The 13,187-nt window shown below is 44.9% G+C and overlaps 1 protein-coding gene across 1 annotated transcript; it reads right to left on the reverse strand.

Moving 5' to 3' along the window:
- Window positions 1-4,000: 4,000 nt before the first annotated feature.
- Window positions 4,001-12,982, reverse strand: LOC310712519 (phospholipase A2 inhibitor gamma subunit B-like). Its single transcript, XM_083515666.1, has 5 exons — window positions 12,874-12,982; window positions 10,913-11,020; window positions 8,645-8,791; window positions 5,367-5,498; window positions 4,001-4,426 (listed from the first exon to the last, which is right to left on the reverse strand). The coding sequence occupies exons 1-5, from the start codon at window positions 12,920-12,922 to the stop codon at window positions 4,251-4,253; spliced, it is 612 nt and encodes a 203-aa protein (XP_083371792.1). The 5' UTR covers window positions 12,923-12,982; the 3' UTR covers window positions 4,001-4,250.
- Between the last annotated feature and the right edge of the window lie 205 nt (window positions 12,983-13,187).

Raw genomic sequence — 13,187 nt, forward strand, 5'->3', positions numbered from 1 at the left:
CAGTATGATTGGTTGGCAGGAACCACCCAATCATGCTCCAGATATAAGTGAATCCACAACCTGATTGGCTTACAGTAGAATTCCAGAATTAACCAATCATGTACAGCCCATTGTGTAAATATTGTATATAAGCAGATACTTTGAGGGGACTTTCATTCGTTCCTCCTCACCACTATGAGCTGAATAAAGAGCACGAAATCACTTTGCGACTCTGAGTATATTTCACTGGCGAAGAAGGTGGGATCCCGCTGAGCTGACTGCCACACACAGCACCGCAGCACCGCCACCTGCCGCACCGCTGCCTCGCACCGTGTATCCAGGCTTCAGCTCCAGGACACAAGGAACTCAGAATGGCAACCGACAGCAGCTTCTCGCCGTTCAACCCAGCATCTGGAGACTGGGAAGCGTACGCCTCCCGTTTCACCTTCCTTCTAGAAGCCAAAGGGGTCACCGATGAAGAAGACGCCAAGAAGAGGGCAATATTCTTCAGCGTCTGTGGAGAGGAGACATTTGAAATCGCCCGGGCTCTCCTTGCACCTGAAGACGTCGCTACTGTTCCATACAAAACAATAATGGAACAGCTGAAGGGGCACTTTTCGCCACAGCCCTCAGTGGTGGCTCGTCGAAATGCCTTCTACGCAAAGTGGCAAGCCCCTGGGGAAACCATAACTGGGTTTGTGACCTCTCTCCGCCAAGCTGCCCGGTTCTGCAACTTCTCAGAGCTGGAGAACATGCTTTGTGACCGCCTCGTCGGTGGCCTGAAGGATGAGAAGCTGCAACGACGCCTCTACGCCAAGAAGGACCTAACGTTCCAGGTCGCTCTGGAGGAGGCCCTGGCAACGGAAGCTGCCGAGAGGTCGACGCAAGAGGCACGGCCGAGCCTGCCACCCCAACCGAGGGTCCACCATGAAGACCTCACCGACGACTCAGGATCTGTCAGGGAGGAGGTGCACTGAGTACAGCAGCGCACTCAAGCAGCCCACATACCACAGCTGCCTCGACGAGAAGGAGGGAACTGCGCAAGCTGCGGGGAAAGTCACGAGAGGAGGACCTGCCGTTTCCGCAACGCAGAGTGCAGGCAGTGCAGAAAATTGGGACACATCGCCCGGGTGTGTCGAGCTCGGCCCACCCAATGCCAGGCATCAGATGACCAGTCCAAGAGCCCCAGGTCCCGGGGCCCAACGCACCAAGGCAACTCTACGGAGCTCACGGACTTCCAGGTATACCAGTTGCCCCACCCCAACGTAGAGAAAATTTATGTAGAGGTACAGATAGAGGGGGCCCCATGCCACATGGAGCTTGACACGGGTTCAACTCTATCCATAATCTCGACAAGGACCTTAAGGAAACTGTGTCCTACTGGGGGTCCCAAACTCAGGCCGGCCCCATTCACCCTCCAGGACTTCCAGAAACGTAAGGTCCCCACAATGGGGGTGGGGACCTTCAGGGTGCAATACCGAGGGCGGACGCGGCAACTGGACTTGCTCGTGGTCAAGGGCCCCTACATTAGCTTACTGGGATTGGCATGGTTTGGACCACTGGGGCTAGCCATCACCGGGGTAAACCACACTACCTTACAAGTGGACGTGGACGCCATCTGCAAGGAATTTCCAGGGGTTTTTGATGGGAAATTGGGACAGTATACGGGCCCCCCCATTGCTCTACAGCTTGACCCCGCAGTACGACCGGTCAGGCTCAAGGCCCGCCGGGTCCCGTTCGCCCTGAACCCCCGTATAGATGAGGAATTGGACCGGCTCGTGGAGCAAGGAGTGCTGGAGCCGGTGCCTAATGCCCCCTGGGAAACCCCATCCGCCACATCCGTTCGGCGCCATTCCACCCTGCCACCAATGGCCAAGCAGAACGCATGGTGCGGACCACCAAGGACACCCTTCGCCGCATGACGCAAGGGGATTGGGAGTACCGCCTTGCCACATTCCTCCTAGCACAGCACAGCACCCCCAGCTCAACGACTGGCCGGAGCCCCGCTGAACTACTAATGGGTCGGCGCCTTGCAATCAGATTGGACCGCCTTCACCCCGATAGAGCTCAGGATGAGGTAGTGGTGGGGGAAGGCAGGAACCCCCGGACCTTCGAGGCCCAGGACCCAGTGTACGCAAAGAATTTTGGGGCAGGCCCAGCATGGGTACCCGCCACAGTCACCAGGGTCACTGGCCCCGTGTCGTACGAGGTGCTAACGGATGGGGGGCAATGCTGGCGCCGCCACTGCGACCAGATACGGCGACGATTCCCAGGAGAAAACCAGGAGGAGGAAAGGTCAGAGGAGTCCCAAGGGAACAGAGGGGTGGTGAGGCCCATAGAACAGGAGGGGCCAGCAGGAGAGGCAGAACCAGTAAATACAGAGAGGACCCGCGAGGCCGAAAGGACACCGGAACCAGAACCACGACTGAGCGAGCCAGTTGCGCCAAACCAAACAGATACTTTGAGGGGACAATCATTCATTCCTCCTCACCACTATGAGCTGAATAAAGAGCATGAAATCACTTTGCGACTCTGAGTATATTTCAGGCCGCATGTAAATGTTGAAAAGCATGGGGGAGAGGACAGAACCCTGAGGCACCCCACAAGTGAGAGCCCAGGAGTCTGAACACTCATCCCCCCCCCCACTTTCTGAACACGGCCCAGGAGGAAGGAGCGGAACCACTGTATAACAGTGCCCCCAGCTCCCAGCCCCTCAAGACGGTCCAGAAGGATGCTATGGTCGATGGTATCAAACACCGCTGAGAGATCCAGCAGAACTAGGAAACAGCTCTCACCTTTGTCCCTAGCCCGCTGGAGATCATCAACCAGTGCGACCAAGGCAGTTTCAGTCCCATGATGAGGCCTGAATCCCGACTGGAAGGGATCCAAATGGTCCGCTTCTTCCAGGCGTGCCTGGAGTTGTTCGGCAACCGCTCGCTCAATCACCTTGCCCAGGAAGGAAGATTTGAGACTGGGCGATAGTTGGCCATCGTGGCCGCATCTAAAGATGGTTTTTTAAGAAGCGGTTTAATAACCGCCTCTTTCAGCGGGTCTGGGAAGGCTCCCTCACGGAGGGAAGCATTCACCACCCCACGAAGCCCATCGCCCAGTCCTTCCCGGCAATGCAACTCCTCCCCTCTGCCCTGAGACTAGGGATTTGGATGGAGAACAGTCGGTGAAAGAAGACTGGAAGAAATTCAAAGACTACTTACAGAAACATTGTAAAATTAATGAATGTTAGAAGGATGTTGGATAGAAACTAAGTGATTTCCAGCTGTAATGCTTTAAGAGATATGAAAAAAAGAGGTTTCACAAATGGGTAAAAGTTTAATGGTAAGGATTTGCTGAACTAACAAATCGAACTGGAATACAAAGAAGGGAGGTATGAGGAGGTCTGAGGAAATAAGTGTATGGAAGTTATGTTATTGAAAATCAATGTGTGTTTTTAACTGTTTTTTATTTTGTATGTTTATTTTTCTTTTTTCCTGTTATATCTTAAAAACTTTTAATAAATATCTTTAAAAAAAGAGAGAGACTAGGGATTTGGAAGGTTGCCAGGGTAATTATCCATTGAACAAGGCTGACTGAAGGAAGAAGGAGGAAGAAGAATTGAGAACCTCTATGGGCAGGCTGCTAGAAGGCCGCCCACCCTGCTGTGGGGTACAATCCCCTCTTAAAAGGCCCATGCTTCACCTGAAGGTCTAAGTAGGCGAATAACCCATATTTCTTAAAGCCACAACATTCTCTGATACGTCTCAGTTCTCCAAAGGAGCACAAACCTTGTGTGAGTGTCTGGAATGCCCTGGGCTCTTGCCACCCAACTTTTGTAACAATACCCATTTCTTCCCTCTGCACAGACTGCCCTTCCCCACCATCCCCAACACCACCAAAGACCCTTTATTTGGTGAATTCTTCATGTGCCCCCTCCATGAGAGGTCCAGAGGGCTTCAACATGAGAAAAAGAGCTTATTCTTTATTTGACAAATACAGACACAGAACACAGTTTTATTTGCGACACCAATTTATTGTGATCATGATCAAGAGAAGTTTTAACCATACGCTATGATATCATGAGGATGAGTCCCCAAGCCCCACTTTTCTACTTTAGCTTATCTATCCCTGCATCCCATTCACCCTACACTAAATGCCAAATAGGGGACTCTCAGCCCTGTGAACCCCACTTTCTCTGCACTCCCAATATCAGGCAAGCAACTTCCTCCCCCAATGCAGCTGCCAATCATGGATGTCAAAGGGGAAGACTTTGCTATCTTCTAATTACTCATCAAGGTTGGTCTTATTTGGTGGTGTTTTGGTGGTGCTTTAGGTTCACAGCATTGTGATTGCTTGATATTGCGAAAAAAGTCATCATCCGTTGATGTCCTTGCCAGATGGCAAAAATCCCGTGTTGCACAGCCTTTGAACACCTTATCAGAATGATTACTGCCATCTAGTAAAGAGAAAAAAGCATAGTCATAGAAATCATTGGGTAGTACCAGAGTCACAGGGTGCAGAAGACAGAGAATGTGAACATTTTAATCATTATAAACTGTATTGTACATATAGAACAATATGCATCCTAATATCACACTGATGTTTAAATCCAGAAAAAGTACTTTGTTCTTATGTAGCAGGGCCCCAACCCATATGGATATGGAATTCAAAATCCATGGCTGCTTTAAGGTTGTCTGTTTTTTTAAGGTTCATTAAAATGTGCAGTCTCTCTATATATTTATATATATGTAATTCAACAAATAGATTATTTGTTTCTTTCTCATACACGCATACACACCAGAGACAGAAGCACACAGTCTCATCCATATAGGTAAAGAAGGTAGAGGACCCCTGGATGGCAAAGTCCAGTCAAAGACGACTATGGGGTTGCGGCGCTAACCTCACTGTCAGGCTGAGGGAGCCGGCATTTGCCCACAGTTTTCTGGGTCACGTGGCCAGCATGACTAAGCTGCTTCTGGCAAAACAAGACACTATGACGGAAGCCAGAGCACATGGAAACACTATTTACCTTTCTGTCACAGTGGTACCTATTTATCTACTTGCACTGACGTGCTTTCAAACTGCTAGGTTGGCAGAAGCGGGGACAGAGCAAAGGGAGAGAATCCCGTCACAGAGATTCAAACTACCAACCTTCCAATCAGCAAGCTCAAGAGGCTCAGTGGTTTAGACCACAGCGTCACCCACTCACATTATATGCAAAGCAAAGGCTACTGGAATGCTAATATTTTTTGGGGAAAGAAAACTCACCTCCCCATACACATCCTATGTATTTTCTGGCAGGAAGCCATAGACTGAATGAGAGAGCAACCCACACACACACCCTAGTAAACTGTCCACCTCCCACCTCTGACTCAGTGGTTAACCACAGTACTTACAGTTAGTCATCACAAACTCTATGCACAGATTCTCTTCACCTGTACACCTGACGGTCTCCGAGTCCTGACAATCTTCAAAGCTGGAAGCAGAGCAGCCTGGGCACTCCAGACCATTGTAGAATACATCCAGCACTGCCAAAAGCAAGCGTTAGAGTCAACACATGAATCCAGACCAGATGTCTTTATTTTAATTCCTAGGCTTCAGTTGTCCAATGTTATGAGACACGTGCACTGTTTCCAACGCATTCTGCTTCTGGAATCAGTCGTCCATACAATGCAGTTGAAGTGTCTGGCAACCAGCTTATGAAGAAAAGGGAGCAATTTTAGTTGCTGCTGTCTTGAGATAGACTGGAGAGACTCTATCCACACTATGGGTGAATTTCACTCTTGAGGGGAGAGGTGGACTTACTGCAGGAGGTGACAAAGAAACATCTTGGCATCAACATCTTGGCAAGATTCTTGCCAGCAGCCAGATTGCTGGACCTCACCTGCCTTGATGGTGTGTTTGAGGAAGGGGAGAGATAAGTTGAGCAGGTGGCAGACTGTCCAGCCAGCCCTTAAAGGATGACCCTGAAGGGGTGACACACCTTGAATCACAAACACCACCACACACCAACACACTTTGGCATTTTCTCTTTTGGGCACCGTTAGGGGCAGCATCCCCTGAAAGTGTTCAATAAGTGGCCAAAGGAGTGGGAAGTTGAGATTTCCCAGGTTGCAAGGCTAGGTGAGAAAAGGAAAGCTCCCAGAAGAGAACTGAGGATGGTCTGTCATTTGGGGAGAGAGCTTAAGAGCTACTTTTGTACAGAGAGAAATATATTGTTTTCTCATTTTATATTTTTCTATTTTGAACCTCCCTGGGATGGAGGGCAATATACAGATTAAATAAACAAGGAACAAATAATATGCTCTTTGTTTACTGTTTTGGGACTTCAAGTATGAATATTTTTTCCCCTCTCCCCCCTCTTTCATATTGTTGATAAACAAGTGTTATTATTAATAGTTGCATCTGAGATGAATAGATAATATTTTTTCTTTTTTTGATTGGGATGAGTTGTGGAGATTATTACTGGACTGTCAAAGTGAATAAGCTGAAATGGATGCTCTTTATGTGTTATATATTATGTACTATATTCCATGATGTATTGTTACACGTGACTTAATACGATGATTATATTCATTATATTATGAATATAATGCTATGTAGGTATACAGTGGTACCTCAGGTTACAAACACCTCGGGTTTAAAACACTTCAGGTTACAGACTCTGCTAACCCAGAAGTAGTACCTCGGTTTAAGAACTTTGCCTGAGGATGAGAACAGAAATCGTGCATTGGCGGAGAGAGGCCCCATTAGCTAAAGTGGTACCTCAGGTTAAGAACAGTTTCAGGTTAAGAATGGACCTCCAGAAAGAATTAAGTTCGTAACCAGAGGTACCACTGTAGTATGTTGTTTACTTTGTTACTGTATTGTAAACTGACCTGTGACCTATTGATGAGGGGCTGTATATAAATTTCTCAAATAATTTTTTTTTCATGTTGTATTTATTATATTTATATACCACTCAATACATAAAACAGTCCCTAAGTGGTTTACAAAATCTCTCTCTCTCTCTCTCTCTCTCTCTCTCTCTCTCTCTGTGTGTGTGTGTGTGTGTGTATGTGTGTGTTTTTAAGAGATCCCTGGGAAGCTAAGTCTAGCCGAATTTGCACAAAAACCCTGTTTACTTTTCCATCCCAGCGGTACCTATTTATCTACTTTCATTGGTGTGCTTTCTAACTGCTAGGTTAGCAAGAGCTGGGATAAAGCAACAGGAGGTGATCCGATTACAGGGATTTGAACTGTTGACCTTACGATTGGCAAGCCCAAGAGGCTCAGTGGTTTAGACCACAGCACCATCTGTATCACTCCATATATATATATATATATATATATATATATATATATATATATATATGTATATATATATGTATGTGTGTGTGTGTAGATATATATATATATATATATATATATATATATATATATATATATGAATGAAACTGAGTAACCACAATAAAATAAAATGCAGTTTTCAATATAACTACAATACATTGCAATAATTTTTTTTTTTAAAAAAAGAGCAACACATTTTGAAATATCTTTAGAGTCAGGGATCCCTTCTTTCATGGACTAAACACTACACACCACAGTCAAATCCTGCCTTACATCTGCATAAATGATAATATTTAATATGACTCATCCCAGTCTGTTCAGCTAATACATACAAAACACATCATGCACCCAGTCACTCCAGTATCTCTATCTCAATCAGTCACCAACCACTAACCCCACTCACTCCTTCCCCTCAGGAAAAAAAAGTATGGATGACAGCTAATGGATTGAGGCTGAATGTCAACAAGATAGAAGTGATGTTTCTGGGGGACAGAGGGTGGGCGGGGGGGGGGCTTCCTGGTCCTAAATGCAGTAACTATGCTCCTGAAGGACCAGGTGCACAGCCTGGGAGTTATTCTGGACTTACAGCTGTCCATGGAGGAACAAGTTAATTCTGTGTTCAGGGCAGCTATTTACCAGTTCCTTCTGGTACACAAGCTGAGACCCTACTTGCCTGTGCACTGTCCTGCCAGAGGGGTGCATGTTCTGGTTATCTCCCACTTGGACTACGGCAGCACACTCTATGTGAGGCTGCCAGATTGGTGACTGGGTGCAGCCGCCAGAACCACATAACACTGGCTCCCAGTACCTTTCTGGGCATAATTCAAAGTGTTGGTGCTGGCCTTTAAAGCTATAAACAGCCACAATCCAGTAGGCTATCAGGGAACAAGAAGGACATGCATTCTTATCTCTCTCTCTAATCCCCCAATTTATCCAGGTTTTTCTATTCACATCCTTAGGGGCCATCTGAAGCTCTGGGCTAATCAGTTGTTGACACAGGCTGCCTGTTTTCAAGAAACATATGGTGAGGCTGATTCTAACCACCTCCCATGCAAACTAGGAAAAATAATCTTGGCCTAGATCAGTATCTTTAGTTTATTCTATGGGTACCCAAGGATGAAACCTGAAACCAGAATGATGTTCTTTCTCAGGGGTAAAGGTAAAGGTAAAGGGACCCTTGACCATTAGGTCCAGTCGTGAACAACTTTGGGGTTGTGGCGCTCATCTCGCTTTACAGGCCGAGGGAACTGGCATTTGTCCGCTTCCACAGACAGTTTTTCCGGGTCATGTGGCCAGCATGACTAAGCCGCTTCTGGGGAAGATTCAAATGCCTGCACATATTTACCTGGCATGCTTTGGTTATTGCAGTAACTATCCTGACAGCAGTGGATTGTACGGTAGAAAGAAGCATCATTTAGTGTAGTAAAGCTGTAATTCCCTGAGGTGCAATTTGTAGTGCATCCCCATAGATATCTGTCTTCTATATCATCACCTGTGAGAGAGACAAAGAAAGAAATAGGTGCAATTCAAAACCAAAATTTTTCAAATCAACCCCCTAATAATTGAAATTTATATGATGCTTCCTAATATACATATTGATGCAACAATGCAAAGTGTGTGTGTGTGTAGTTTCTCTGGTTATGTTCGAAACAAGAGGATGAACAAGCCAGTAGTAGCACCTCTGCTTGGAGAGGTCAGATAAATGTTGCTGAGTGACAACATCTTTACCCAAAAGAAAAACGACGCCCAACCTGCTGATAACATAATAAAGGATGTCAGGAGGGAGCTGTAGCCCAAAATAGGAAAAGACATGGTAGGGGAACACCTAGCTATTTTAAAGCAATTCCAATCTCCAGTGTCCGATGAGCTGCACCCAATGATACTAAATGAGTTTGTGGATGTAATAAAATTACAATTAAGAATCACCTAGTATATTACACTCTTTGCTTAAAACAGGCAAGTTAGTCATGGACCGAGAACTCCCAGAAGTGCAAGCTGGATTTCGAAGGGGCAGAGGAACCAGAAACCAAATTGCAAACATGCACTGGATTATGGAGAAAGCTAGAGAGTTCCAGAAAGACATCTACTTCTGCTTCATTGACTATGCAAAAGCCTTTGACTGTGTTGACCACAGCAAACTATGGCAAGTTCTTAAAGAAATGGGAGTGCCTGGTCACCTTATCTGTCTCCTGAGAAATCTCTATGTGGGACAAGAAGCTACAGTTAGAACTGGATATGAAACAACTGATTGGTTCAAAATTGGGAAAGGAGTACGGCAAGGCTGTATATTGTCTCCCTGCTTATTCAACTTATATGCAGAATTCATCATGCGAAAGGCTGGGCTGGATGAATCCCAAGCCGGAATTAAGATCGCCAGAAGAAATATCAACAATATTTATTGCTGAGATACAGAAAAGAAAGTTGGTTTGTCCTTTCTCTATAATGTTCTTACTTCCTGAAGAGCCCCAGCAGGTTGAATTATTTCCTGTTCTTTCCTTTTCCCTCTGCTCTTTTCATTCCCTTGATCTCGCCTCAATCTGGCTCTCAAAAATTAAAAATGTTTTGCAAGTAAGCTTTTGTGGGGAAATAGGCAGATAGATGATAGATGTTGGTTATTTTAAAAATTGGAAAACACCTAACATCCCAACTATTAGAGAATGGCAAATTAAGTTATTTGAGTATATAGAGTTAGCAAAAATGACACAGGAGATCAGGTATCAGAAAAACACAAAATTTATTAATGATTGGAACAAATTCATTTCATATATGGAAACAAATTTAGGAAATATTAAAATTACAGTAGGTGTAACATAAAACCTGCGATGTAGAGATAAAAGTGGTAAAAAGATACTGCAGAAGAAAACATTGGGATACAGCTCAAACCGTGGCGGAGGGAAGTCAGATTAACAATACAGTACGAATTAATGTCTTTTGTTATGTGATTTATTTGTGCTATTGTATTTTGCTCTTTTTCTTTTTTATCCTTTTTGGATTGTTTGTGGTTTTTCTTTCTTGTGTGTGTATTTTATGTCAGAAATAAAATAAAAAGAATTTGGGGAAAAAAACTCCTCCCACCATGGTTCTGATCGGGGGGGGGGGAGATCCCTTGTGCCTTCAGTTGATGTTAGAGTGTACCTGTCAACCTGTCAGAGTTTGAAGATGTGAGCTGTCACCATATTGCAGGCCTGCTTGGCAATACGGTTGATATGTCTATGTTTTTAGAGGTTCTTGTTTTTGTCTGTAAGCTGCTATGAGTCTCGTCAGGGGGAAAGGTAGAGTGTAAATAAATATATAATAATAATAATAATAATAATAATAATAATAATAATAATAATAATAATAATAATAATAATAATTTTCAGCCTCTCCATGTAGACTTCTAAATGTTGTGGAATGTGACTTTAAAGAAGAAAGCAAGAACAAGGAAATACAGGTGAGTTGCGGCAGCACACACTATGCATGAAAGCTCTACACTGAAAAAAAGGCTGTGTATCTTGACATTTTGGCGAGAGCACACTCTGTGGTCATTTTGCATTCATACATGCACATCATCCCCAAATAATCCAGGGTCCACACACTCAGCTATGATTGGGCTAAAAGGTTTTACACTCACCTAATTCATTTTCAGTAAGATCAGAAAAGCATCTGTCCTCTCCATTAGGACAGACCTCTGAAACTGCCATTTGATAGGAAAAAAAATTGTAACATAGATGCGGCACATCTGGAAGGAAAGCATAGGAAACACTCATTGCCACGAGTTTCTCATTCCTTGAGAAATGGCATCTATGTACATTCACACAGAGAAATCTGACCTTGATCTCAGCTCTTGGATTCAAACCACTATTACCAGACATGAGGAATCTTACTTTTCTCAAGATCCACTTCCAGTGGTGGGGCAGAGGCTGCATGTGTCTATCTCTTTCACATAAAAATATACACAGACACAGACAGATGCACAGCCTTATTCCCATTCACACACATTTCTCCGCACCTCAACACATGGCGATGAGAAGATTCAAACCTCCCTCTCACAGTCCCAATGTTGTTCTCAGTTCTTGCCATCACCAATCATTTGAGCAGTGACTTTTAAGATGGGATTTCATAAGTCCTATCACAAACTTCCATACACAGCCACATTATTGGTGCTGGTAAGTGTGCTACCAACAGCCCAACAAATAGCTGTTGGCTGGATGGGGAGGGCCTGAAGGTTATAGGAAGAAAGGTGCACCAGGAGAGACTTCCCCATCCACCTTCCTTCCCAAACACTGTCAATTACCAACACAGGGATGGCAGGTAGGCAACCTGTTACAGGCTGCATGAGGTCTTCATGAAAAGTGTATCAATCCCAAACAGGGTAGCCAGAACAGCACAGGAAGCGCAACTGTTTACCTTGAAGTCATGCTGCACCTGAGATCCCTGTGTTTTATTCCACCCACTCACCATTTCTCCATTTGGTGTCATCACCAATCACTGCTTCAGGAAAAGAAAATCTGAAAGAAACTGAGAGTCCCATTGTTGAGCTGACCTCAAGTAACAGACATACTCTCTACTAGAGTAACAGCCACCTTTACAAAATTTGCTACACCATCTGAATGTGAGGTTTGTATGAGGTGCATGTCCATAAAGCATGTTGGACACATTTGTGCCCCATTCTAAACTCCTAATACTCCACTCTTCTATTTACACTTGTTTTACTCTCAATGACAAGAAATAATGACTTACTGCCCTGTAGTTGAGTTCAGTTGTATGCAGTTTGGAGCAGTCCCTTTATTCCGTTGGGCCACTGATTCCTTACTGCTGAAACTGAGATGAGATCCTATGGGTCATTCACAAGGATTTGTGAATGACTCATAGTCTTCACTCTTTTCTAACCCGCAGAACCATGTTCTCTTGGCTCTTTTAATGCACTTCTAACCCATTATACTCAACTCAACTCATCTCCCAATCGAAAGAAAATAAACATAAAGGCAGACCTCCTTTCCAGACTTCAAAATGAGACCTGTAACTTACAACATGTATCTGAAGTTTACTGGTCTTCTCCCCTCTCCAAAATTTAGAGTCCAGATTCTCAGATCCTCCCATTCTTATCCATATTTTCAGCTCCTTTTCTCTTCCAAAAACCTATTTCAGTTTTCCCAATCTGACCGCCACTAACAACCATCCTGATATGATTGAGAGCAGTCAGCTGAGAGCGGGGTGGGGATGCAGGGGGATGCATACCCCTAAACATTTTGTGAATCTTAGTTTGTCCTCATTGAAGGGCAGTATTTCAAAACAGTGGTACCTCCGATTACAAATGGGATCTGTTCCAGAGGCCCGGCCGTATCCCGAAAATTTCGTAACTGGAGGTGCCCCTCTGTGCATGCGTGCGGTGTGCAGAGCGCTTCTGCGCATGTGCGCTGGGCAAAACCTTGAAGTATACACTTCCAGGTTGCTGCGTTCCCAACCCAGGGATTACGTTACCTGAAGGTAACGTAATCCGAGGGTCCACTGTATGAGTCGGAAGATGTGAGTACCCCTAAAAAAATCTTTTTAGAAAAAAAAGCACTGATTAAGAGAAACCTTCCTACTCACCAGAAGAAACTAGGCTGAAGAGAAAGCACATACTCAGGAAGGCCTTCATAATGCCAGAGCTATCAAAAGCCAAGGAGCACTTCAAACGAACTACCAGGCGACCTATGGAAGAAGAAGCTGGCTTGGGGAAATTTATAGGCGAAGGAAAGGTGCCTGAGAATTCCAGCAGAGAAGGAGTGGTAGGGTATTTTGGAAATACAGAGTACATAGTGTTCCAGAAATTATGTTTTTCAAAATTGGAAGACAAAGCTCGCTTTGGTTGCAATCTGTTTTAGGACCTCTGTGGCAGCCAGTCAGATGTATTGTATTAATCT

The sequence above is a fragment of the Podarcis liolepis genome (assembly GCF_965112155.1).
Source record: "Podarcis liolepis genome assembly, chromosome: 7".
Classification (NCBI taxonomy): domain Eukaryota; kingdom Metazoa; phylum Chordata; class Lepidosauria; order Squamata; family Lacertidae; genus Podarcis; species Podarcis liolepis.